General features: G+C 40.1%; 1 protein-coding gene across 1 annotated transcript in view; it reads left to right on the forward strand.

The window, feature by feature from the left end:
• Positions 1-490: 490 nt before the first annotated feature.
• Positions 491-26,110, forward strand: part of DNAI4 (dynein axonemal intermediate chain 4) — a 52,312-nt gene continuing 26,692 nt past the window's right edge. The window contains exons 1-3 of the mRNA XM_044431616.1: positions 491-525; positions 19,230-19,323; positions 23,111-23,294. Of these exons, the coding sequence (XP_044287551.1) occupies positions 19,253-19,323; positions 23,111-23,294 (255 nt within the window). The 5' untranslated portion in view covers positions 491-525; positions 19,230-19,252. The remainder of the gene's footprint in view (positions 526-19,229; positions 19,324-23,110; positions 23,295-26,110) is intronic.

A 26,110-nucleotide genomic window follows, 5' to 3' on the forward strand; every position in this document is an offset into this window, starting at 1 on the left:
GCGAGGAGCGCCTTCCTTCAGCTTCGGCTGATTAATCAGCTGCGCCTCTACCTGGAGTACGACTGCCTGGCGACGGTGACACACGCGCTGGTGACTTCCCGCCTAGACTTCTGTAACGCGCTTTACGTGGGGCTTCCCCTGAAGACGGTCCGAACACTTCAATTGGTGCAAAATAGAGCTGCCAGGTTGCTGACGGGGACGGGGCGTTATGCTCACATGACTCCAGTCCTCCGTCAGCTTCACTGGCTTCCCATTGAAGCCCGGGCCCAATTCAAGGTGTTGGTTATGACCTATAAAGCCCTAAACGGCTTGGGTCCTGGCTACCTGACCGAGCGCTTACGTCCGTATATGCCCGACCGCCCCTTGAGATCTGCGGGAGAGTTCCTTCTCCGGGAACCCTCCATGAAAGAAATTAGGAGAGTAAGTACTCGGAGGAGGGCTTTCTCTGCGGTGGCGCCCAACCTATGGAATTCACTCCCCAAAGAGGTCCGCCTGGCACCGTCGTTACTGGTTTTTCGGCGCAAGGTAAAGACATTTTTATTTAAACATCATTTTAATTGTTAAAATATATGATCTGGCCAGGGCAACGTCTTCTTCTTTCTCTTTTCTCCTCCTATATTCTTATTTACTTATTTTATACTGTTAATTTTAATTTTATATTATTATGTTTGTATCTCAGTGTATTTTTTGTATTTTTGTATTTAGTGGTAATTTATTATGTTCTATTGTATTTCAATGTATTTTATTGTGTTGTAAGCCGCCCCGAGGCTTTGGCAAGGGGCGGCATAGAAATGTAATAATAATAATAATAATAATAATAATAATAATAATAATAATAATAATATAAAAATGGATAAAAAGAATTAAATAATAGCATAAAACATCAAAACAATAAAAAGACAATACAAAAGACAATTAGAAAGACCCAGCTAAGAGTAAAAGGCACCTGGCTAATTGTTAAAAGGTCTCTACAAGTGTGCTAAAAAGATGGCAAATTATGTCCTTTGTCAGAGGTGTATAAGAAGAAGGTATTTCAGACTTTGACTACACTGGCAGGGATGTCTGGGGTGTCTGATCTTCTTTCCCTTCCACATTCTATAAAATCCTACACGGGTAGGCCAAAATTGTACAGTTGATTAGCCTGTATCTAGGTTTGGTTTGTTTGTTTATTGAACAGTAACTGTAATTCATACCACATGGGGCTGGTTAAGACTTTACAGATATCCTCCAAACTGGTGAAGCTTCTTCCAGGCCGGTTCCTGGTGGGGATTGGTGTCTCGGCAGCTTGCTCAGGTGGGTACACTGTCTTCATCTCTCTCTGCAGAAGTTATGGCTGTTTAGTTTTAACACTAGTAGAGCCTTTCTGGGTGCTGTTGACCAAATGGTCCATGTCCTGCTGTGTGTATGCCCAAAATACACAACAGGGGAAGGTTTTCTTTTAAAAGATTTATTCTCAAGAATAATCAGCTACCAATGAATAGTTCCAGATGGCGCACCTAAGTAGCCCTCAGTTGGCCCTTTTATACAGTTATCATTAAAGGATTACAAATAACACAGTTAACACTTTCCAATAGGTTACAAAAGTAGAAAGTTACAATGGTGTGATCTTTCCCACTTACATACCAAAGAAGATGCTCCAGAGCAAGTGGGAGGATGGGGTGCTATTATTTATATAGAAGAGGAGGAGGATGGATTGGGTTGGTGTGAATTGCCCTTTGTGTGAGCTGCTGTCAAGTGCAAACTAGCTTTCTCTGGAATGGTGCCTGGTCAGTGTCAGCTACATTTCAAGGATGCACATATATGGATTTCTAGAAAAGAGGGTTTTTCTCAGGCTTGGTTACATGTCAATGATTTCATGATTATACCAGGGTAAATTATACCTATTGATTTGTACATCAGTGCTGAGGGGCTGGCACTGGGGGAATTGATACTTAGCAGGTACCCAATAATCCTGAGCTTCTTCACTTTCTCAACTCACAACTTTATCTACATTTGCAGCAATACTGAGCAATACACTACTACCAGCTTGTTAATGCTGAACCAATAAATGAAAGATGGCCTACATAATTGTTGAAAGATTAGAATATGAATTTCCTTGCTGTTGTATTATGAATAAGGAGCAAAATGATGGCTTCCAAAGTGCCCTGGGGAAGAAGCGTGGACTTTCAGTTAATCAATTAGTCTAAATATATGTGCTTTGAGGCCCAAATATGGTATAAATAAAGTGTCCTTTGCTCAAACAAGTTCTTTGCTCTAGAACGTTGATAAATTAATAGAAATCTAGTAATTTGTTTGCTATCCATACATTCAACGTTGCTTTAGGGAGATGCTTTTGATTAAAGCATCATCAAAAGTGTCTCCCTGGACAGAAACCTGCTTCAACATCTTGACTGATTAAGAACATTTGTTTCAAAATTTGCTTGTTTTTGGTTACCCTAATAAATGGATTATGCTAATATGGGATGGAGATTTCAGTCCTTTCTTAGACCTTGTTTCAACATGTGCCACTTTTCCCCTCCTTTCTTCTTCCACATGCACCTGGACTTTCCCCATGTCTCATCTGCAAGCATCAATCCTTGTTTCCCCTTGTTTTTCAGCTTTGCTTTTAATTGTTTGTATGTATGTGTGTGTGTGATAAGTCCTCCCTGACTTATGGTGACCCTATGAATGACATCAATTCCCACTGATTTGTTCATTGCTAGGGGTGCATGGGATTGCACTTGTGTGCTCCAAATCCTATGTATGATTACCAGAAATAAATCCCATGCATGTTTACCAGAAATAAATGTGGTTATGCCCAATGAGTGCACAGGATTCCAGAATAGCTATGCCATCTCTAGAGTTTGCTGTCTCTAAGGCTTATTATTCTATGCATACTTACTCAGAAGATAGTCTTAATGTCTTAATGAACTTGGTGAGAATTCTAGGAAGAGATGCAGTTCCATATGTAATGGTGATAGGATTTCAATTTAACTGAAAATATATGCTCTGCTATGCTACGCTAGTCATGAAGTTGCATCTGACCCATTGCGACCCCATGGACAACAGTCCTCCAGGCCTTCCTGTCCTCCACCATCTCCCGGAGTCCATTTAAGCTCACACCGACTGCTTCAGTGACTCCATCCAGCCACCTCATTCTCTGCTGTCCCCTTCTTCTTTAGCCATCTATTGTTCTCAGCATTAGGGTCTTCTCCAGTGAGTCCATCGGTAATAGATGCCAGTAACTATGTTTTTCTTATGTTTGGACCCTTTAAATTAAGCCAGTTGCTTTTGATGGGGCTACTTGTATTTCTGTGCAGATATATGTCTTACATATAGTGCAACTCCATCTTCTTTTTTGTCCTTTCTATTTTTCTTGAGCAGGTGGTATCCATCAATTGTAGAGTGCCAGTCATGTGAGTCATCCCACCATGTTTCAGTTATTCGTATAAGATTGTAATTGCCCTCATGTATTATGTACTATGACCTTTTTTGTTTCCCATACTCTGGGCATAGGAGTAGAGACATCAAAGTTCATTCTGGCTGTGTCCTGGTTTTCTTCCTACGATTTTTAGGACACTGGAGTTGGGCCCTGTTTGAGGATTTTTCTCTGTTGAAATATATAAGTGCTTGTCAGGTGATTGTAAGCCATGCTGCATCTCTCTCTCCTCTATAGGTTTTAGTTTAAAGCCCTCCTGATGAACTTTTTCATGTAGTGGCCAAACATCTGCTTCCCGTTCTTTGTGAGGTACAGTCCATCATTTGCTGATTGTCCATCTTCCAAGAACCTTAGGTTGTGCTCCCAGAATACAAATCTCTCTTTATGGCAGCACCATCATAGCCAGTCATCACTTGAAGGTTTTTTCTTTCCCTAACAGTTTTCTTTCACGTACTGGTAGGATTGAGGAGCAGACTATTTGGGCCCCAGTGGTTGGTTTTTTGTTTTTGTTTTCTCCCTAGAGTTTCAAAGTCTGATGTTATTTCAGCAAAGCTTCTTATTGGCAGTGTTGTTAGTTCCCATGTGGAAGAGAAGGAAGGGGTATTTGTCAGTTGGTTATATGAGTTGCGTGAACTTGTTGGTTATATATTTAATCTTGACACCAGGGAGACAGCATACTTTGTGATTCTCTCGGTCATTGTGACAGACATACCGTATTTTTCGCTCTATAAGATAAATCTGACCATAAGACACACCTAGTTTTTAGAGGAGGAAAACAAGAAAAAAAAATATTCTGAATCAAATGGTTTACTAAACTATTTAATAAACTATAACAGAATACAGTAATACCGTATTTGTAAAGTGAACAGCAGTCAACAGTGGCATTAAGAACCACCATCACTGTCATTAACAAAAGAGAGACTTTAAAGTTTGAGTACTCTTCTAGTTTTCATTGAACCCATAGAACTCATCATCGCTAGAGTCAGAATTTATGAAGCTCTGTTGCTCACAATCACTGACATCACTTTCTTCACTATCTTCATATAAGATATCATCTTCGGTTCCATCCAAAGCATTGCTAATTCCACATTTTTTGAATGAATGTACAACGATTTCCTCCTTCACTGAGTGCCATGATGTTTTCACCCATTGGCAAACTTGAGTGATAGTGGGCCTCTTCATTTGTCCAGTAGGTGTCAGATCATGATTACCAGCAGCCATCCATTTGTTCCACTCTTCTCGCATAAAGACCTTAAATGGTTTGTTGATGGAAACGTCGAGAGGTTGCAACTGGCTGGTAAGACCTCCAGGAATTACAGCTAGATGAGTCTTCACTTCTTTAAAGCACTTTTTTGTAGTATCGCTAATATGTGCTCTAAGCTGGTCAAGCACTAATAAGGCAGGTTTTTTCAGAAGCCCTCCAGGACATTTGGACCACACTTTTTCAACCCATACTCTCATTCCATTTTCGTCCATCCATCCTTTCTCATGAACATGTACAACAACTCCTCTTGGAATCAGTTCTTTTGGAAATGTTTTCCTTTGGAAAATTAACATGGGTGGCAATTTGGTGTCATCTGCACAGCAAGACAACACAACCATGTAATGGGTTTTCTCATGTCCAGAGGTTTTCACGGTGATAGTTTTGGCACCTTTCAAATCAACAGTCCTATTAGATGGCACATCAAAGGTTAGTGGGACTTCATCCATATTCCCAATCTGGCCAATTTCAACCCCATTTTACTTCCTAGCATCAATTACAAATTTCTGAAAAGACAGAATCTTAGATTCATATTCTTTTGGAATTTTTTGCACAATTCTAGTTTTGGTGCGCATAGCAAGGCCATATCACCTCATAAATCTGTAGCACCACAATGGTGATCCAGTAAAATCGTGAATGCCTTTCTCTACAGCAATGCATTTGGCTTCATGTATTATCATTTTTGTAGAGACTGAGAAGCCATTATTCCGGAGATGTGTGATCCATTCTTTCATGGCCACTTCTAACTGTGGCCACTTTGCAGAATTCCCACGAAAAGTGTGCTTAGGGACTTTTATTCGCTTTTTGCAGCTGATCCTCCTGTTTCCTCCACTCTCTTATCATTTTTTCAGTTGGAGGTGGCCCAAAATGTCTCCGCTGCTCTGTTTCCATGCTCCTTAGCATAGTTTACTACCTCTAGTTTAAAAGGAATCTTAAAGGCTAGTCTTTTCTGCTTTATCATCCTTGTATGTAGAATGGGGGAGGTTTTCTGCAAGAAGATACAGTGATGAAGGAACTGTCAGTAATGTACCAGAAAACCTCTGTGCAAAATGGTCAAATGATACGGTATACTGTATTCACTCTGTACAAGGACTATACATGTACAAGGACTATACATTACAGCTGTATAGTAATATACGGTATGACATTTCCCAGTGACAATCTATCGGCCAGATGATGACACACAGAACATTCCACATGACATTTATTACCATACTCAGCAGACACATTTTATCTAGAATAATATGCCGTTACTATCTGCGCTGCCAAATCTCAAAAAATTTCGTAGTTGGTAGTGGAATTATTGAAGGAATCCACAATCTACACCAGTTATATAAGAGCTGCTGCAGACAATTCAATAACAAATCTAAAAAAGCCAGTAATGTCCACGCTGCCCTACTAGTAAATAATAGAAAAAAACTTCTGACAAAAAATGAGATATTGTATGGTAAATCAAACACACAGTGGACTAAGTAGCATTTGAAGAATAAACTTCATACATGAAGGTAATGCTGTTCAAATATCCACTGATCCTAAAAAAAAAATGTGTCTGGTCAACTAACAGATATTGGTCCTTCTATAAAGCAGGCACCGTTCTGATCCATGGAAAGCTTCCTGATAATCACAGGCACATTCCCCATCATTTCCCCATGGGCTTCATTAAAAGACGGGGGGGGGGGGGTTTAAATTTATTTATTTTGCGATTTATATCCTGCCTTTTTCCTCAAAGGGCTCAAGGCAGCTTACATCATTCCCCTCCTCCATCTTATACCCACAACAACAACCCTGGGAGGTAGGTTGGGCTGAGAGTCTGTGACTGGCCCAAAGTCACCCAGTTGGCTCCATGGCCGAGCAGGGACTAGAACCCAGGTCGTCTGAGTCCCAGTCCCACACTCTTCACCACTACCATTTGAAAACACACACCAACCTGTGGGTGGTGGGGGTGGGCAGTCCGTCCCAGTCCGTCTCTCCGTGGCAGCCAGCAGGTTAAAGCCCGCGGCTCCTCCTCCTCCATACCTCCCCCTGAGCGGCACAGCTCTCACATATGCCGGAGGGGGGAGTGGAGCAGGGCATTCCGAGCACGTGCCGGCCAGGTGGTGCCATGTGGTGCAGGCGGGCCAGCAGTGTCCCGGCGGTGGTCTTACATGTCCCAGGCATCGGGCACACCATGCTGCACATCTGACAGACTTACTGCACACACATATTCACTCTATAAGACGCACAGACATTTCCCCTTACTTTTGAGGGGGAAAATGCGTCTTATAGAGCAAAAAATACGGTATTTCTCCAGCTCTCACAACAGGGAATCTCCCACAACTATTACTCTTCTCCTTCTTGGTGTTACCAACTTTGGTATCCTTTTCCTTTCATGATTGGCCTTTTGTGACTTTTTCAAAGTTACACAGTGTGTTGTGTAGTTTTTTCACAGTGGGTTTCTCTCATGCCCCTTCCTCAAATAACTTAAAGCAGTTTGAGAGTTCCACTGGTGCAGAGTGTTTTCTAGGGCTTCTGCATCTTGCTGTTCCAGCAAGTTTCCTCATTTCCCCTTCCCTCAGGGTTCTCTTCTGCTGCCTCAGCTTGCTGATGCTCTTCTTGCTTCTGGACTACATTTAGCTGTTGCAGTTCCTCTGCTCTGTCAAAAAACAGTTCACTTTCTTTTATTATCTGGAGGGTGGACGCTTGCTGCTCCAGCGCTCTCACCTTTTCTTGTAACAGGGCTACTAGTGTGCAGCTATTGCAGTTGTTGCAGGCCACTACCACAATGGAGTCTCCTTGGTCCATGGTTTGTGGAAGCTTAGTGATTCTGTCTGGGGGTGGGGTGGGGTGAGGGAGGCTGTTGTGAAAACTGGTGCTCTTAAATGTCTTCACTAAAAGTTAGCAACACAGTCCTACTAGTAAATGGGAGTATGTTAGGAAGAAGGAAGCAAATGTGTGTGTGGGTGTGTGGGGGGTGTTAAGCTGAAATAAAGAAAAGAAACAAAGGGGGGAAATGTTAGGAACCTCTTCCTTGACCTTCCCTCCTAAACCCCTCTGTCAAACTCCTGTTTGCTCTCCCTGTTTGCTCGCTTTGGTTGCATACTCCTGCTCTGCTCTGCTTTGCTCTGCTAGGAGTCAGGAGCCAGAATGAATCGCCCTACCTACACAACTGATCAGGCCACTCCCCTTCAGTTAATCAGCAATCAGCTAATCTGGAACGTCCCTTCAATTATCTCCTAGAAAAATAAAAGACTTCTGACCGGGCTAGTGCAAGCCTGTCTCTGCTTTGCCTTGCCTCTGCCTGCCTCTACTTGGTCTCTGCCTGCCTCTGTCTCCTCTTCTACTGCAACTCCTCCTCCACTGAATTGTCTTTTTACTTGCTACAATTACATGCTTTGCACCAAGATTGGTCATAATGGTGGTAAAAGCTCTCAAAGGCATGGGCTAGGAAAGCAGAAGAATAATGGTGGTGGTGTGGGTGGGGGGGGCACTGTAAACTCTTGAAATGCTTTTCAACTGCACAAATAGTGTAAAATGTCCTTTCCTCCATTACATTTAGCATCTCATACACAGTTATAACTATGAACCCTTTATAGCACCCTCTGAAAAGTACACATGATATTTTGGAGATAAAGTTGCGCAGATAAATTACAAATTGGACACTACAGTTAATGCAGTTCCAGTAGAAGAATAGACCAGAGCACCATCTGGTCCAACTGTATTGGATGAATTTCAGTTGTTGAGACCTGAGATTGTGAACAAGGTGCTTGGCTAAGTCCAGTCACTTTCCTGTGGGCTTGGATCTTGCTCTTCATGGCTTATTACTTTGAATAAGAAGGGATACCAGGCTGTGTCCAGTAAGTCCAGTAAGTTAGATGAGGCTGGGGACTTAGGGGCACAGATTAGAGTCACCCCCCTTGAAGTTGAGGGGCTCCTCAAGCCATTGGACATTACAAAGGTGCCAGGCCCTGACGGGTTACACCCGAGAGTACTTAGAGAGTTGGCAGGGGTTCTCTCATGCCCGCTGGCCTCCATTTTTGAGGCCTCGTGGAGAATGGGTGACGTTCCAGAGGACTGGAGGGTGGCATCAGGAGTCCCAATTTTCAAAAAGGGTAGTAGAAGGGACATGGAGAATTATAGACCTGTTAGCCTTACGTCCATTGTAGGAAAAACAATGGAAAGGCTCATAATAGTGAGAGATCTAGTGATGCTAGATAGGGAAGGGAGGCTGACAGCCACACAACACGGTTTCCGCAAAAACAGGTCCTGCCAGACAAACCTTGTGGAATTCTATGACAAGGTTTCGAGATGGCTAGATGGAGGAGATGCAGTGGATGTGGTATACCTGGATTTCAGCAAGGCCTTTGACAAAGTGCCCCATGATATCCTGGTGGAGAAACTGAGGAGTTTTGGGATACACCAAAGCACTGTCCGGTGGATTAAGGCATGGTTGACTGACCGAAAGCAGAAGGGAACCATTAGCGGAGAATCATCGGGATGGCGGCCAGTAACAAGCGGGGTCCCCCAGGGCTCTGTCCTGGGGCCGATCCTGTTTAATCTTTTCATTAACGACATGGAAGAAGGGGTGAACAGTCTGCTGATCAAATTCGCAGACAACACTAAAACTGGAGCACTGCCCACATCTGAGGAGCAGGTACTCCAGATCCAAAAGGATCTGGACAGACTATGGAAGTGGGCAGGAGACAACAGGATGGTGTTCAATGTGGATAAGTGCAAGGTCTTGCACTTGGGGCATAGGAATAGCTGTCATAAGTACAGGTTAGGTGACAAGTGGCTGGAGAGCAGCACTTGTGAAAGGGACCTCGGGGTACTGGTTGACTGCAGGCTAATCATGAGTCAGCAGTGTGATGCGGTGGTCAAGAGGGCGAACGCCACCCTTGGTTGCATAGCCAGAAGTGTGGCTTCTAGATCAAGAGAGGTATTACTACCACTGTATATGACTCTGGTGTGCCTGCAACTGGAGTATTGTGTTCAGTTTTGGGCCCCTCATTACAGAAAGGATATAGCCAGGTTAGAGTCGGTGCAGTGTAGGGCCACAAGGTTGGTGGCCAGTGTGCAGGGGATGGGGTATGAGGAGAGACTGAGGGAGCTGGGTCTCTTCAGCCTGGAAAAGAGAAGACTCGGAGGAGATATGTTGGTGACATACAGGTATGTGAGGGGATTTCACATGGAGATGGGTAGGGACCTGTTCTCCCCTGCAGAGGAAGGAAGGGCGCGCTCCAATGGAGCCAAGCTCAGGGAGCCAAGGTTCCATTTGGATGCCAGGAAGCACTTCCTGACAGTTAGGACCCCAAGGGTGTGAAATGGGTTTTCACGAGAGGTCGTTGAGGCCCCCATCAGTGTGGGTGTTCAAGGATAGGCTGGACGTGCACATGGTGGGCATGTCATGAGCAGAGCCGGCTGGTGCCCCCTTCTGACTCGCTCTGTTTCTATGTTTCTAAGTCACAAATGCCTCACTGAGAGACAGAATACTGCCAACCTCTATAAAGAGATTATAATTAAGCCACTTCTTTAAAAGTTGCTTGGTGATAGCAACCATAGGCCAATATTCCCTTCCTAGACAAGGTGCTCGTGTGGATGTTTGCTGGCCAACTCCCAGTGTTCTTGAATGAAACAAATTGTCTAGATCTATTTCTAGCTTCAGGCCTCATTTTGGAACAGAAACTGTCTCCCCCCCCCTTTAAATTTTTTTAAATACAAAAAAACATAAATACAAACATAATAATATTAATAGTGTTACCAATTGCAGCACTCCAAAACACCCCAAAAGTAATTGGCCAGAGAAAGGCCCCAAAAGTAGTTGGCCAGAGGAAGCCCACATAGTAAAAACACCACAGTTATACTGTCCCAGAAGGGAGGGCAGATACGAACAAAATGAACTTTGTGTAACCCACAGCTAACACGCTAGCCTGACCTCGAATACAGTAATCAAAGGGACAGTGGAAACTGGTTCTAGCCGCCATGAAAGTTGCAAATGTGCAGTGAGTAAGAACATGGCATGCCTGTGTGAATCTCGAGCAGATAAGAGATAGACATGGGAAATGTCTGGTCCTTGACAGAAGGAAAGGACTCTTTCTCCAGCATGGGAGGGGGTGCATACATTGATGTATCAATGTATTAGATGTGTATTAGGTGACCTAATTGGTTACCTAGGGTATAAAATGCATGTACTGGGGTGCAAACCTTTGAGACACTGCTTTGGGCTGAATGTCCCCTTTCATCTCCCTTTATTCTATAGTGCACTAGAATAAAGCTGATTTTGGCTCTAAGTCTCGTCTCAGGCTCTGTTTGGCTCAGGTCTGGGGTCCACCCGGGTTTGCCCCAGCTGTTGACTGGCTCAGTCCGGTAACAATAGTATAACGCACAAAAGCCCAACTAATGATAAAAAAGAAATAACATAGTGCCCCACACCACCCAGGAGAGCAATAATATCTCCATTTTAATACATATATTTTAACAATTAATAATATATAATATACTTTAATCATATCCATATCCCCTCCAAAAATTCATATAATCTTGATTAGGCTTACAATATTTACCCTCTATCAATACTGCTTTTACAAAATCGTCCCAAATTTCATTATATTTATTTGCTTTCATTAACCCTTTTTAAATTTTTATTTCTGTTGTCAGTTTGTCATTAATTACCATATTCCATATTTTGTTATACCATTCATGCCTTTGCATAACCCCATTCTCTTTCCAATATTTAACTATCACTAACCTAGCTGCCATTATCAAACTTACAATCATTTCATTCTTAACTTCATTTATATCTTGTTTTTCAATCAACAGCAATAACACAATTCTCGGTGACATTTCTAAATCTATATCTAAAATTCCTCTAATTTCATTAAAGACCATAATCCAAATATTTTGTATATTATCACAATCCCACCACATATGTTTGTAAGTGCCAATCCCTTTCCCACATCTCCAACATATATTAGAATATTTATAATCAATTTGATTTAACTTAACTGGTGTTAAATACCATCTCCATATCACTTTATATCCATGTTCTTTAATTGTAACTGACATATTCTTATATAGTCTTCTATTCCAAATATTCTTCCAATTCTTTTCTTTAATTCCACCTACGTCCATTTCCCACATTGATTTTAAACTTTTTGTCTGATCCCCTAACTCCATTAATATCCTATAAATTTTAGCTATTCTTCCTTTGCTTATATATTCTTCCTCAATCTCACATTCTTTTATAATCATTTCAAATTTTGTTAATTGCCTTTCTTCCTCTTTAAATTTATCCTCCATCTTTATCCATTTTTCTAATTGAATTAAATTTAACCAATTTAATTTAGCTTCTGCCAATATACTCCTTAATTGTGCTACATTTTTTATCTTATTTTTTTAGTATTCCCATTTGTATATATGATTATTTTTTTAATTTATTAAGCCAATACTTTGATTCTATTTTTGGAAATTTCTCCATTTCGACCACTGGTGTTAATGGAGAAATTCCAGGGATTAACTGTTGTCTCCATTTTCCCCATACTTCCATCATATTTTTAAAAAAGGGATTTTGAATTCTCTTAATATCCTTTCTAAACCAGTATATCTCTAAGTGATCACCCATTTCCCTTAATTCTTTTAATTCGACATCACTCCATATTAGTTCTTTGCTTTGGGCTATAATATCTAGAACTATCTTTAATTGGTTTGCAACCCAATATGTTTTACCATCTGGAATGCCCAGTCCTCCTTTTTTTTTTTTTTTTTTGTGATTCATACCATAGTGCTTTACTTATTCTTTCTCTCTTCCCCCCATTACAATAAACCTCTAATAATTTCTGCATTTCTTTTAATTCTTGATCATAAAACCTGATTAGGATCATTCAAAACAAAAAATTAATCTTTGGCAGAATTTTCATTTTTGTTACTGCTATTCTTCTGAACCATGATAATTTTACCTTTTCATATCTTCCTATTTTATCTTTTATATCCTTCTTTAACTTTTCATAATTTTTCTTCTTTAATTCTTGACTATCTTTTGGAATATCAATTCCTAAGTATCTAATATTGTCTACTATTTTTAATTTAGATTTTTCTTTTAATATATGCAGTTCTTCACTATTGTGATTATATAACATCATTTCCGATTTTTCCCAATTAACTTGCAACCCGCTATACTTCGCAAATTCCTTTAAATGTAAATATATTCTCTCTGTAGTATTTATTGGATCTTGAAATGTTAACCATGTATCATCCTCAAATAAATTAATTTTAATTTCCTGACATACTCCAATTCCTTCTATCTGTATATCATTCCTAATTGCATTTGCCAATACTTCCATCATTAAAGCAAATAACATTGGGGATAAGGGTCAACTGTGTCTCATTCCTTGGCTTAGGGTTATTGTTTCTGTTATACCATCAAAAAAAATACAATTATTTTTGCTGTATTTTCTGAATATAATTGATTTACTACTTTCTTAAACTTTTTTCAAATCCCATCTTCTCTATTAAGATCTTCATTGTTGGCCATTCCACACAGTCAAAGGCTTTAAATCTATCTAATGCTAATATGCTTGCCTTTATATTTTGCTTCTCAATATAATAGTTAATATTTAATACTCCCCTTACTACACCTGACATTTGTCGACCTCTTATAAACCCACATTGATCATTCTTTATACATGTATAAATTTATTCAATCTATTTACCAATATCACTGTAAAAATCTTAACATTTTGATTAATGAGAGATATCGGACTATAAGATCCAGGGTTTATAAGGTCTTTATTAGGTTTTGCTACCAATACTATCATGGATTGTCTCCAAGTGCATGGAACTGTTTCCCCTTCCATTATTTTATTAAACATCATTTTCATCTTAGGGACTAATTTTTTTTAATTTTTTTTATAATATTCCACATCCAATCCATTGGATCCTTGTACTTTACCTATTTTTAATTAACTTCCAATATCTCATCTTCTTCTATTTGAGTTTCCATAATTTCTTTATCCTCTTCTCGATTTTTACCTTTTAAATTTTTTTCTATATATATCTGACTTTCTTTCAAATCTATTTCATTTCCTTCTAATAAATTTTCAAAAAATCTTTGAAAAATTAGAAGTTTCTCTTTCATCTTGTTACATCTTTCCCCCTTTTTTGTTCTTTATTACTCCAATTAATATTTTTTTTTGCTTTTTGACTTGTCTGAATTCTCTTTTCAAGTAAATTAGATTTCTTTGAACTTGTTCTATTTCGATATTTTGTATTTCTTTTCTTTTTGCTGTTAATTCTAACATAATTTTGTTTTCTCTATATTTAATATATTTTTCTCTAATTCTTTAATTTCTTCTTCTAATCTTGTTATATATTGCTCTTTTTGTTTTTGTTTTAAATTGTATAAATATTTTATTTCTAGCCCTCTTACCACCGCTTTCATTGTATCCCATACGACACTTGTATTACTGCCACCTTTTTCATTTATTTCCCATATTTCTTTTAATTCTTTTTCCATGTTTTCTAAAATCTTCTCATTTAAAAAATAATAATCCTTAAATCTATCCTCCATCTATTTGCCTGTCTGTAATCACATTTTATTTCCATTTCCATTGTTATCATTGCATGGTCTGATATTTTAATTAGTTTTATATCTGCATTAACTATCTTGGGCAATATTTCTGATGTTACAAATATGTAATCTATTGTAAAAATTTTATGTCTATTTGAAAAAATGTATAACTTTTCTGGTTCCCATTTAACTCTCTCCAAACATCTTTAAATCTATTTTCATTAATAAATCTACTTAAATCTGTATTCTTACATTTTATATCTAACTTTGATGGGTTAGATTTATCTTTTTCTTTATCCATAACCATATTATAATCACTCTCCATTAGCACATATCCTCTTTTTAATTCTTCTATTTCATCATATACCTTATCATAGAACTCCCTTTGATTTATATTAGGTGTGTATATATTAGCTAACGTCACCTCTTGTCCATAAATCAGACCTTGTATTATAAGAAATCTCCCCAAATGATCTCTTTTTATAGCTTTTGTTTTAAATTCACATCTTTTGGCAACAATAATTGCATCACTTCTTGATTTTGATGTGCCATATGATTTTTTGTATACGTCTTTCCAATGTAATTTTAATTCGTTTACTCCATCTTTCTTTTGATGTGTCTCTTGTAAAAATATAGTATCTACTTTTTCTTTATATATAGATTTTTCAATTCTGGCTCATTTATGTCTTTCTCCCAAGCCATTTGTATTCCAAGACACAATCTTCAGTGTTTTTCCCAGTCTTTTAATACATCGAATGTTCTTTTGATTTCCATATGTGATAAAATAAACACTGCAACAAAAACATGACAAAACCCCAATTGAACTTATCTGTACCTCTGCCATATTCCCCACCATATTTATATGTGGAAACCCCCTTCCTCATCTTCAGGAGATGTTCTCCTCCCGGCTGCTTCGGGCTTCCAGGTTGGGGGGGGGGAGAACCTCCCCTGTACAGACCCCAGACACCCACTCTACCCTCCCCAACCATCTATACCCTTTTATTCTATACTCAAATTTCTCTTGTATTTCAGTAATAATTTCAACACTAACAAATACAATACATTCTATATCTATTACATGTGGAACTTTTCATTCTTCTTCTGGATCTCCTCTTCTTTCTGACTCTATGGAGAAGATGAACCTCCTGCTGCTATATCCAGCTTCTGATCCTCCCTGTCTCTTCTCTCCTTCTCTGTCTTCTTTCTTGAAAATGTAGACATGTCCATTAACTTTTGCATTTGTGCTGTGTATTCATCATCAAGGATAATTCCGAGCGTCTTCAGTAATTCCAATGCTTCCTCTATAATTCCAATGTATCAACTCTATAATATTTTCCATTATATGAAAACCTCATAAAAATGAGGAACCCCCAACTGTATTTTATGGAATTCTTTTGTAATATTTGGCAGACTTGGGACATATCTCTTCTCCATTGCAAAGTCTCATTGCATAAATCAGGAATGACTTGAATCTGATGACCTTCCAACATAATTGATGTCATATTCTGTAATTTCTGTATCAGTTGTTCTTTTTCAGCATATGACCAAAATCTGACCACAATGTCTCTCCGTATTTTGAACAGAAACTGTCTTGATTACACTGTTGAATGACCTTTGCCAGGAATGGAATGGTGAATGCTAGCCAGTTGATTCTCTTGGAACGCTTAGTGGCTTTCACTGCCATTGCTCATGGTAGCTTTCTGAATAATATTCCTGGATTAGGTGTTGGGAGCACTACATTGTAGTGGTTTTCCCCCTTATAGCTAATTCCAGAAAGTGGTGCTGGGGAAACATTGATCTGTGCTCTGGCAGTTATGTTCCACAAGGCTGAATTTTATCTTCCATGCTGTTCAACATTTACAAAACTGCTGGTAGAAGTTATCTGGAGGTGTAACCTGAGGTGTCATCAACATTCAGATGAAACCCAGCTCTATCTCTCCTTTTCATCAAATTCAGGTGAGGCAGTGACTGTTCTGAATCAGCATCTAGACACAGTAATAGACTAGATGACAGCCAGTACACTGAGATTCAATCCAGTACACTGAGACTCCAATCCTCCAGACTCCAATCCTCTTTGCCATGTTCCTGAGTCTGAGTTGCTGGTGTACACACCTGGTGTTCTGGGGTACTCACCAGGAATTAAGCTCCATTGGCTGTGCAAGCAGTGTTCTTTTTCCACACTACCTGGAGCGCCCTGTGTGCCAATTGCACAACCTTCATTCTGCAAGTGTTCAGAGACTTCCTCTTGGCATAGTTCACTTTGCCAGACCAGGCTGAGCATGAAATGAAGTCTATGAGTACTAAAGGGATGGATTCCACCAGGGTTTGTCCCAACCATAGTTGAACGCCTTCTAAAGGATCAGATTCCAGGTCCATGGCTCCTACATACACCACTCTCAGTTGAGGCACAGGTCGACTCAGTGGCACAGAGCACCTTTTATTAGTTTAGGCTGATACATAATTTAGGATGGACAAGGATAGCCTAGCTACAGTTGTCCATGTTCTGGTAACTTCTCATTGATTACTGCAATACATTATACATCTGACTGCCTTTGAAAATGGTCTGGAAACTCCAGCTGATCCAAAATAAGGCAGTGAGATCCCTAACAGGGTCTGGCTAGCATGATTTGTTTCACTATTTGCACTGGCTATCCATCCCTTTTTGGTCTTGTTTCAAAGACCAATGAGTAATTTAAAAAGTCCTAAACTGCTTGGTGTCTTCTCCTCCAATATATACTTGCCTCAGAGCTGATTGTCATTAACAGTTTCTCTGCAGGAGCCTTTCTTGGGGCAGGTGAAGTCCCTGTTTCCACAAGAATTTTCCCAAGTATTATAGTTGCCTAGAAATTTCAGTTTTGTTTTAAGTCTTTTATTGTACTGAAATTTTTGCACTGCTGATAGTCTTCACTCTGATTTTTTACTTCTATTTTATACTGTAGTTTTAAATATTTAAATATTTACAGTATATCTATGATATATTTTTGCTTTAAATTGCTATGAACTCTCCAGAGCTCTATTGGCCAACATAAAAATGTAATAAATAAATAAATCACAATCACAATCACAATAAAACAAATGCATAGCATAATGCAGAAAGCATGGATCTGCTCCACACTGACAATCACAAGAACGATGAATGCTGTTTGCTCATACAAACAACCACCCTGAATTTTTGCATGCCTCCTCTCTCCTGCTAGGAAATAACTCTGGGAAGGCAAGAATTGCCAATAAGGGAATTTCCTGCAAAAGAAATATGCCATTCTCAATAATAATTGTCTCTAGAGCAACTTTTCCCAAATTGGTACCCTCCAGGTGTGTTGCATTGCACATTTATGACTGCCAGTCAGTGGGGTCATAGCTAAGGATGATGGGAGTTGCAGTACAACATATCTGGAGGGCACTGGGATGGGAAAGGTGGTGGAGAGCTCTGTGAAAATCTTGATCCAGTGCATAGCGTCTGTGAAAAATGCAAACTCCAGGTTAGAAATTTAAAAAAGCACTTAAAACTGACAGTGTCATACTCCCCTTATACAAATCTATGGTGCAACTGCACCTAGAATATTGCATGGTGTTCTGGTTAAAAAGGATATTATCAAATTGGAGGAAATGCAGAAAAGGGCAAAAAATATGATCAAGAGGCTGGAGCAGCTCCCCAGTATGGCAAGTTTACAACAGTTGAGACTGTTTAAAAAATGGAGAGTAAGGAGAGAAGTGCAAATTATGTATGATATGGAGAAAATGGAGGTGGAGACATTTTTCTTCCTCTCCCATAATACTAGAAACTGGATCAGCCCATGAAGCTGATAGGTGGGAGATTCAGGACAGATAGAAGGTAGAACTTCTTCACACAGTGCAAAGTTAAACTATGGAACTCACTTCCATGAGATGTAGTGATGGCCACAATTTAGGATGGCTTTAAAAAGAAAGGGCAAATTCAAGGAGGAGAAGGCTACCAATGACTACAATAGCTGAAGGCTAAATTATCCCTCCAGGAACAGAGCCACTTTGCCTGTGCATACTAGTTGCTGGAGAACTTGAGCAGGATACCATGAGATGAGATGGTTGACCATTGTGAAAACAGAATGCTGGTCTAGATGAATCCTTTGTCTGACTCAGAATGACTTTTCCTATGTTCTAAAAGTAGGGTGGGGGAACTTTGTCATTTATTTCATAAGAACATTGGAAGCTTACTTATACCAAGTCAAACTTTTTATCCACTTTCCCTCCCTCAGTGTTGCCTTCTCCAATGGGCAGCAGCATTCTGGGGATTGCAGCAGAGGTATTTCCCATCACTGGCTTCCTGGCTATTTCAAATGGTTGCCAAGGATTCATCTCATAGCTTTCTGCCTGCAAAACAGGTGGCCTGTCATGGAGCTATGCATGAATTTTTGAAGCAAACATATAGTGAGAATCTAGCATAATCCTGAGGGAGCTCAAGCTAATAGCTGAGGTGGCATCACATTACATACAAGCCATGAGTGCATGACAGAGAGAGAATGCACAAGAGTAGGTCAAACTTGTCAACCAGTTGGAATGTACCACTATTCTTTGTAAGAGGTTGGAACCAGTGGCAGCATTCACAAAATTCATAACTGACCATGGCAATAAAATCTCTTGAATAGAACAGACAAGTGGCAAGGAAACACAACTAATATTTCCCCAAGAAGAACAGCTCCAGGCTATCAATTTGTCTAGTCTCTCTCTTCCCCACTCTCATTTTCCCCCACCCTTCCCACCTCTCTCTGTGCCACTGTTAGCCAATGACATGACTGCATGCTGCCAAGGTAGCTGCCATGGTTACCATATAAACAGCTTCATGTTTAAGCAGCAGCTGCTGAGTGAAACAAGCAAGTACTCTTGTGAGTTTCTTTTTTGGTGCACAGCTTTTAAAGCAGAGCATCCCAAGGAACCAGGGCACAAGGTGGGCCCCAATAGTTCTCCGCTGTATCATTGCCTGCACCAGCTGTTGCTGCTATTTCAGAGTCATCTTCTCCTTGTCATCCTACCAGGAGGCAGATACTACAATTTTGCTATGTCTGACAACGGTGGCCCCCCTTCTGTCCAGACTAGCCGGGTCAAGAGGCAAAGCATCATTATCAGTGTGTAAGTGCCATCTGTGTTGCTGACGCAAGTAGCAAAGGCTGGTTTGGGGAAAGGATGAACTATTGGGTGTAACAGAAAGATGGAAAGGAAGGCATCCCCAGTTAGTTATTTCATGATGGAGATTTTCTTTCTCACCCATATTTTGGGAGCATTCCTGAAAGAAACCCACCTAAATAACAGAAGGGAAACAGATTTTTACCAGAGAGACCAGGGTGGTAGTGGTGAAAAAAGGCATAAAGTCCAGATATCCAACAGCCAGATTCCCCCTTCTGGGAATCTGAGGAATGCTGGGAGTTATAGTCCAACACATCTGAAGGGGCACCAGATTGAGGAAGGCTGTTTTGTGCCATAGAAGTTAAGATTCCCCTTACATATACCTCTCTGCCTTTTGCTAAATGATTTTTCAATTGAGTCTGAGGATGATTGAGGTAGTTCTAAATGCCACTCAAGCTTTTCAGCCAAGAGCAGTATTTCCTTCCCTCAAACCTTTCATTTTAAAATACATGGATGATGCAACTTGCCACTTCCAGTATGCACGAGGGAGCTGGGCCAAGAAGCAAGAGGTAGTTTCCTGTGTGATATTGGAACCTAAAATATTCTCTGATCATGTGGCTAATGAAATTGTCAATTATGCATATTTTGATTGAGCTTTTTAATTCCATACTTAAAATAATTTTATGTACTAAAATGCTAAAGTTTTATGATATAAATAACATTATTATCATTAGTGCTTTGATTTTACTCTTTTCTGAAGTTTCATTGCAGGATGTAGCAAAGTGCTTAATAATATGAAGTGCCTAAGTATAGCACCTTGAACTCCTAGAGTAGCCTTTCCTCTTATCATTGCAGACTACAACAGCAAAGGGAAAGTCTATACTGTCATACAATACACAACATTTAAACTACTTACAGGGGGAAAAATCAGCAAAAGCTTTGTTTATTCCTTTTTTTTTTTTCACTAGAATGGACTATTTCCATACCCCAAATCTAAATACTCCATCCTCCCAAAATCCTCCTCACATAAGGTGCATGTCCATACTTCACTATCCATTGCCTAACTATAACTTACATTCTCTTATGGAATCTATAATTAGTCCCCAATTTTCTCATCTTTTTCATCTTAAAATCGCCACAACATCTTTATATTTAGCACACCTTTTGAGACAATATCTAGTTTGAATGAAATGCTTAAGTGTGGTTTCATTTCATAAGCACAAACTTTGGGATCTGGCTTCTCCCCATTCCCTCTCCTCTATACAGTTACGCAGAAGCTTTTCACTTCCACTTTCAGTGAACCACAGTCAGTATTATTACCAAACCCTAAACTGTGCTTAATCTTACCTAGTTTACTGAAATAAGCCAGTTTCAAAAACTTCTATTTGAAGTAGGCTTATTTCTACAGTCTTCATGGGTTTAGACATAAAGTTCAAGTATAATTAGTTAAAACAGAAAGGAATGCTTCTGACTTCCTTTATCATCAGCATTCCAGAGGGGAAAGAAACTGATTAATCCAAGGCTCATTCAGATATTGCTGAACCAATATGATAGTTGAGCATTATGTCTGCATGGAGTCCCTTATCTCCAGAACCTGCTTCCTAGTGAAGGACACAAAGGGTCTGGACTTGGTGTGCTCCACTCAATCAAGCTGTTGTGCACACACACTCAGAAGAGTCTCTTACACATGCACAAGGGGGGGGGGGGATTCTCATGAGAACCAGAGTGTCAGCAGGTGCGGGGGGCACAATATTATTTAATTCTTTACTTATTAGTTGGGTTTTGTGTGGTATAATATTGATATTGTCATGTTTTTATTTATGTTTTTGTATTTTGCTTTCTGTATTTAAAAATAAATAAAAAAGGGGTAAAAAAAAAAAGAACCAGAGTGTCAGTGAAGATTTATTTCTGGTACCAGCAGAACAAACTCCGCACCACACTCTCACAGATAGTGAGAGTAAGATAGAGCCAAATACTGTGGTGCTGAAGAAGACAAAGCAGAGGCACAGGAACAGGGTGATTTGGGGTAAACAAGGGAATGAACTCTGATACAGAGTGTGAGAACCAAACTGATAAGGAGCTAGAGGGATTTGAGGATGCTTGTTCTCACCGGCGCACATGCAGACTGGGGCAGCTGGAATTGGCTTAAGGATGACAAGAGTTCACAGTGCCCCACCTCTGGAGGTGTGACTGAGAGAGCCAGGGGTCAACTTTCTATCCTGTTTTGATTTTACATGTATAGCTGTTTAGAATAAAGATGTTTGCAGTATCTGCTGGAGTGATGGTTTTGTTGGGAAGGAGCACCAGCCACACGACACAAGCATGACAAGAGTGAGAGGAGCAAAATTGTATTTAATTCTTGAGAATGGTTTGATTGCAAGCAAAAGGGCAATTGACCCAGAGCACAAAAATGAAGTCCCCTTTTATACCTTTGCTGACCAGGTCAGCGATGACAGATGTTCCTTGGTTTGAAATTCCCACCATGAGTGCTGATTGGTACATTTGAATTCAGGTAGTTCCCATGCTTACTTGGGAGGCTGGGCTACCTGGGTGTTGGGCTGGGAGTTCTAGTGAGGGATTTCTTAATCCCTGGCCATGTGGATGGCTCCGATTTCATAAATAACACCTGGGCAAGTAACCAGCCTGCCCAGGCTTAATGCTGGCCAGTCAGGTATATCCTATACTAGCAATCATCATACACCCACTTTTTAAATGAGGGTAGGACTGCTACCAGTTAGAAAGTGTGTACAGTTCTTCCATCTTCCCCTCCTTAATGGGTTTTCTATGGTAAAACACAAGAGTGTTACAAATGGAAGATGATGGTATCTAGAACCCACATAAAAATACATGAAAGAAGAAAGCTGATTGTACACTAAAAGTTTCATCCAGAATCATAATAAATCAGTGATATACTGCCCCTCCTCACATCCTCATCACAAATAACTTTTATGGAACAATCTACCAAAAACCTGAAAGGAAGGAGGATAGGATCTCTCCCGCACTCTCATTGACGTTATCAGGATGTTATCAGAAAAAGCAAATTAACATGTTGCTTCATTTACTTTATTCACCCAAGAACTTTGTGCAGTGGGTTGTGCTTCATAAGGAGGAAGTACTGTATTGTAGTAAATTAGTCACCCAAAGCATTTGTGGATACAAGCATTGCAACAACACAGATTAACATAAAGTCATTGTCCAGCTTCCATTTTTTTTCTGGACTGAAAATGAGTGACCATAGTTCAGCAGCAAGAGATGACTATTTAAAGAAGCATTGGTATTCTAGATATGGCACATGATCCTTCTGTCACTTGCCTAAATTTATAATATAATGTGAGATGATTTAGCAGCTCATGCCAACATGCATAACCACCAGTCTTGGTATTCTTAAAAACATGGCATTTCTTTGTTAGTGAAACTACATGCTAAGAGAGTTTAGAGAATGCTATAGTTAAGGACTGCTACCATATGGGTGGCTCAGGTTAGGCAGTCCTCCTCTAACGGGTGGGAAACCTGAAATCCACCAGATGTTAGGGCCTGCAGCTCTCACCAGCCCTGTGCCAATTGTGAGGGATGATGGCTGCTGCAAGCCAACAGCATGTCTAAACCTACATATGGCTCTGTGGGTGGCTCCCTTTATCCACTGTTGTCAGTTACTGAACTTGTAGCATTGCTTTTCTTTCTAATTTTTTTAGGAAATTAGTAATAGATGTTTGCTAATGAAAACTGACAAAATGACCTCATTTTAAAGATACTAATCTGCTGTATAATCTCACCTCTTGTTGTATTATATCAGGAACACAAAAGATCAAACTTCAGTGAAGAAGTTATCATCAACAGCTTCAGGCAGACGAATGAGTGTCACAAGCACAATGCTAGCCAGCAAAGTTGGGTCATTGGCTCGCAGGAGCATTGTGATGGCTTCAGAGGCAAAGTCTGCAGATAAGAGTTCTCTAGCAAGCAGTAAACCTCTTGTACAGGTACGGGAGCGACATTAAAACAATATTGTTTTCCAGAAGAGCTAAATGATTGACAAAGGTATACTGCAATTGCCAAATTTTTCATACATATATTTCAGAGAAAAAGCAATAGGTTAGTTTATATGAGCAACCTACCATGTCTTATTTAAGCTCAGTGGGCTGTAGCTTGAATGGGCACTCATTTCAAATATTCAAACTGCACAACAGGTGGTTGTGTCATGCAAACTCAGTGAGGATGGGCTTTCAAAATGGTTAATAGACCACCCTTGATGGCAGGCTATGGTGATCATACAGACCTGATCAATGACTCAATTGATATGGAGTCAGAAGACACTGCAGCTGTGGCTTGAATATGCAAAAGTTGCCTAGCACATGTTGATATATGACTCAACGCACCATGACTGAAGCAAGCCATGATAGCTGCCATGATCATGTGTTCTGGGTCAATTAATGAGAAAGGAACATTTAGAATCCAAAGCAGTTGAAAAACTTCCTTAAATGAAGCTTTGGTACCAAAAAAAAAAAAAAAAAAAGAACGACTATTTAAACCAATTTCAGAATTATGTTAAAGAAATGTCATATTGCAATTCCCTTAGAAATCTGCCCTTGTCCCCTCTCCCCCACTCCCCTCTGCACTGATTCATGCTATCACTGCAGCCCACTGAGAGAGGGTTGGCCATTATAGCTGTTTGTCCAAATACAGGCACTTTGCTTTGTAAAAAAAGTAACTTCAAATAACCCTACAGGGAATGATGGGTTGTTTGAGTGTTGCTTAATCCACAAACAAGTCCTGCTAATCCACAAACAAGTCCTGCTACTGAGGTTTGGATGACACAATAAACTATGGGCCGGGCTTGAATAGGCTTTGTGCAAGAACAAGGCACAATTTAAACACACACAGGAAGGGTCAGTGGCAGTGCGTTTTCTGTGAAGATGGTTCCCAGTTCAGTTCTGCCAGCATCTCTGGTAAAAAGGTTCTGGTGGTTAAAGTATACCAGCCTTTCCTGACTTGGTGCTTTGGCCTGGGATGAACTGAGGCTCATATATTCATAAATGTTCATTTTAATCCAGAACTACATCAGAGCACTTCAAATAGCTCTTTGTTACATATGCTGATCGAAGCATTGTTTCATTTTGTGGAGGGAAGGGAAAATTATATAATTGTTGCTTGCCACATTGTAAGAGTGTTCTTGGACTATGTCAACTTTTCCTCCAGCTGCAATAAAGTATAGTTTCCTCAAGCTGTTCATGCCACCTGAATGCAGTGGCACTTCCACTTCTGATGGACTCTAAAAATATCTATAATTCTGGCAATGGAACCAGGGGTGCTTCTGACAGAGCATTTCTATCACCAGCAATCAAAAGGCATTATGGCATGATTCCACCATTTTTTCTTGAGGGAATACATATTCCTATGTATGTTTATTCTGGAAAAAACCCTGCCACTCCTAGCATTTCATACAACTGTAGAATCATAAAATAGTAGAGATGGAAGGGGCCAGAAGGCCATTCAGTCCAACACCCTGCTGTTGCAGGACACCACGTTACACCATCCCACTCAGATGGCTGTCCAGTTTCTTTTTGAATGTCTCTAGTGTGGAGAGACCACCATCTTTCTAGGCAGCTGGTTCCACTGTCTTGCTGCTCTGACAGTGAGGAAGCTTTTCCTGATATCGACCCAGAATCTGGGTTGTCACACCTTGCCATGATTATTCTGTGTCCTATACTCTGGCATCAGCAAGAAGAGATCTTGACCTTCCTCTTTGTGGCTGCCTTTGAGGTACTTAGAGAGGGATATCATGTTCATCCTCAGTTTTCTCTTCTCAAGGCTGAACATGCCAAGTTGTCTCAGTCTCTCCTCATAGGGCAGTGTTGAAAATGAAACCCTGGATCATTTTTGTTGCCCTCCACTGGACCCTTTCTACTTTTTCTGCATCTATCTTAAATCTTGAGGCCCAGAACTGGGCACAGTATTCCAGATAAGATCTGACTAGTGAGGAGTATAGGGGAACTACTACTGATTTGGAAGTAATACTTCTGTTAATGCATCCCAAAATAGCATTTGCCCTTTTGGTGGCTGCATTGCATTGTTGGCTGATGTTTAGCCTGTTGTCCACAATTACTCCAAGATCTTTCTCAGTTCTGTTGAGCCATGTATTCCCCATCTTGTATTAATGCATTTGGTTTCTTTTTTCTAGGTGGAGGACTTGGCACTTGACCTTATTGAATGTCATGCTGATGCTTTGAGCTCAATGTTCATGTTTATTAAGATCGCTCTGGATCTTCATTCTTTCTTATTTCTTCGTACTGGTAGGATTGAGGGAAAGACTACCTGGGACACAGTGTTTTTTATTTTCCTCCCTTTTCCTCCCTCTATTTTTCCACTGCTTCCACTGGTGCAGAGTGTTGTGCATCTGTTACCCTGTTCTAGCAACTTTTCTCATTTCCCCTTCCCTCAGGGTTCTCTTCTGCTGCCCCAGCTTGCTGATGCTCTTCTTGCTTCTGGACTACACTTAGCTGTTGCAGTTCCTCTGCTCTGTCTAAAAATGGTTCACTTTCTTTTATTATCTGGAAGGTGGTTGCTCACTGCTCCAGTGCTCCCACCTTTTCTTGTAACAGGGCTACTAGTGTGCAGCTGTCTCAGTTGTTGCAGGCCACTACTACTGCGGAGTCTCCTTGGTCCATTGTTTGTGGAACCTTAGTGATTCTGTCTGGGGGTGGCTGTTGTGAAAACTGGTGCTCTTAAATGTCTTCACTAAAGGTTAGCAACACAGCCCCACTAGTAAATGGGGGTATGTTACAAGGAAGGAAGGAAA

The sequence above is a fragment of the Varanus komodoensis genome, unplaced genomic scaffold, assembly GCF_004798865.1.
Source record: "Varanus komodoensis strain SLA01 unplaced genomic scaffold, ASM479886v1 scaffold1, whole genome shotgun sequence".
Taxonomy (NCBI): Eukaryota; Metazoa; Chordata; class Lepidosauria; order Squamata; family Varanidae; genus Varanus; species Varanus komodoensis.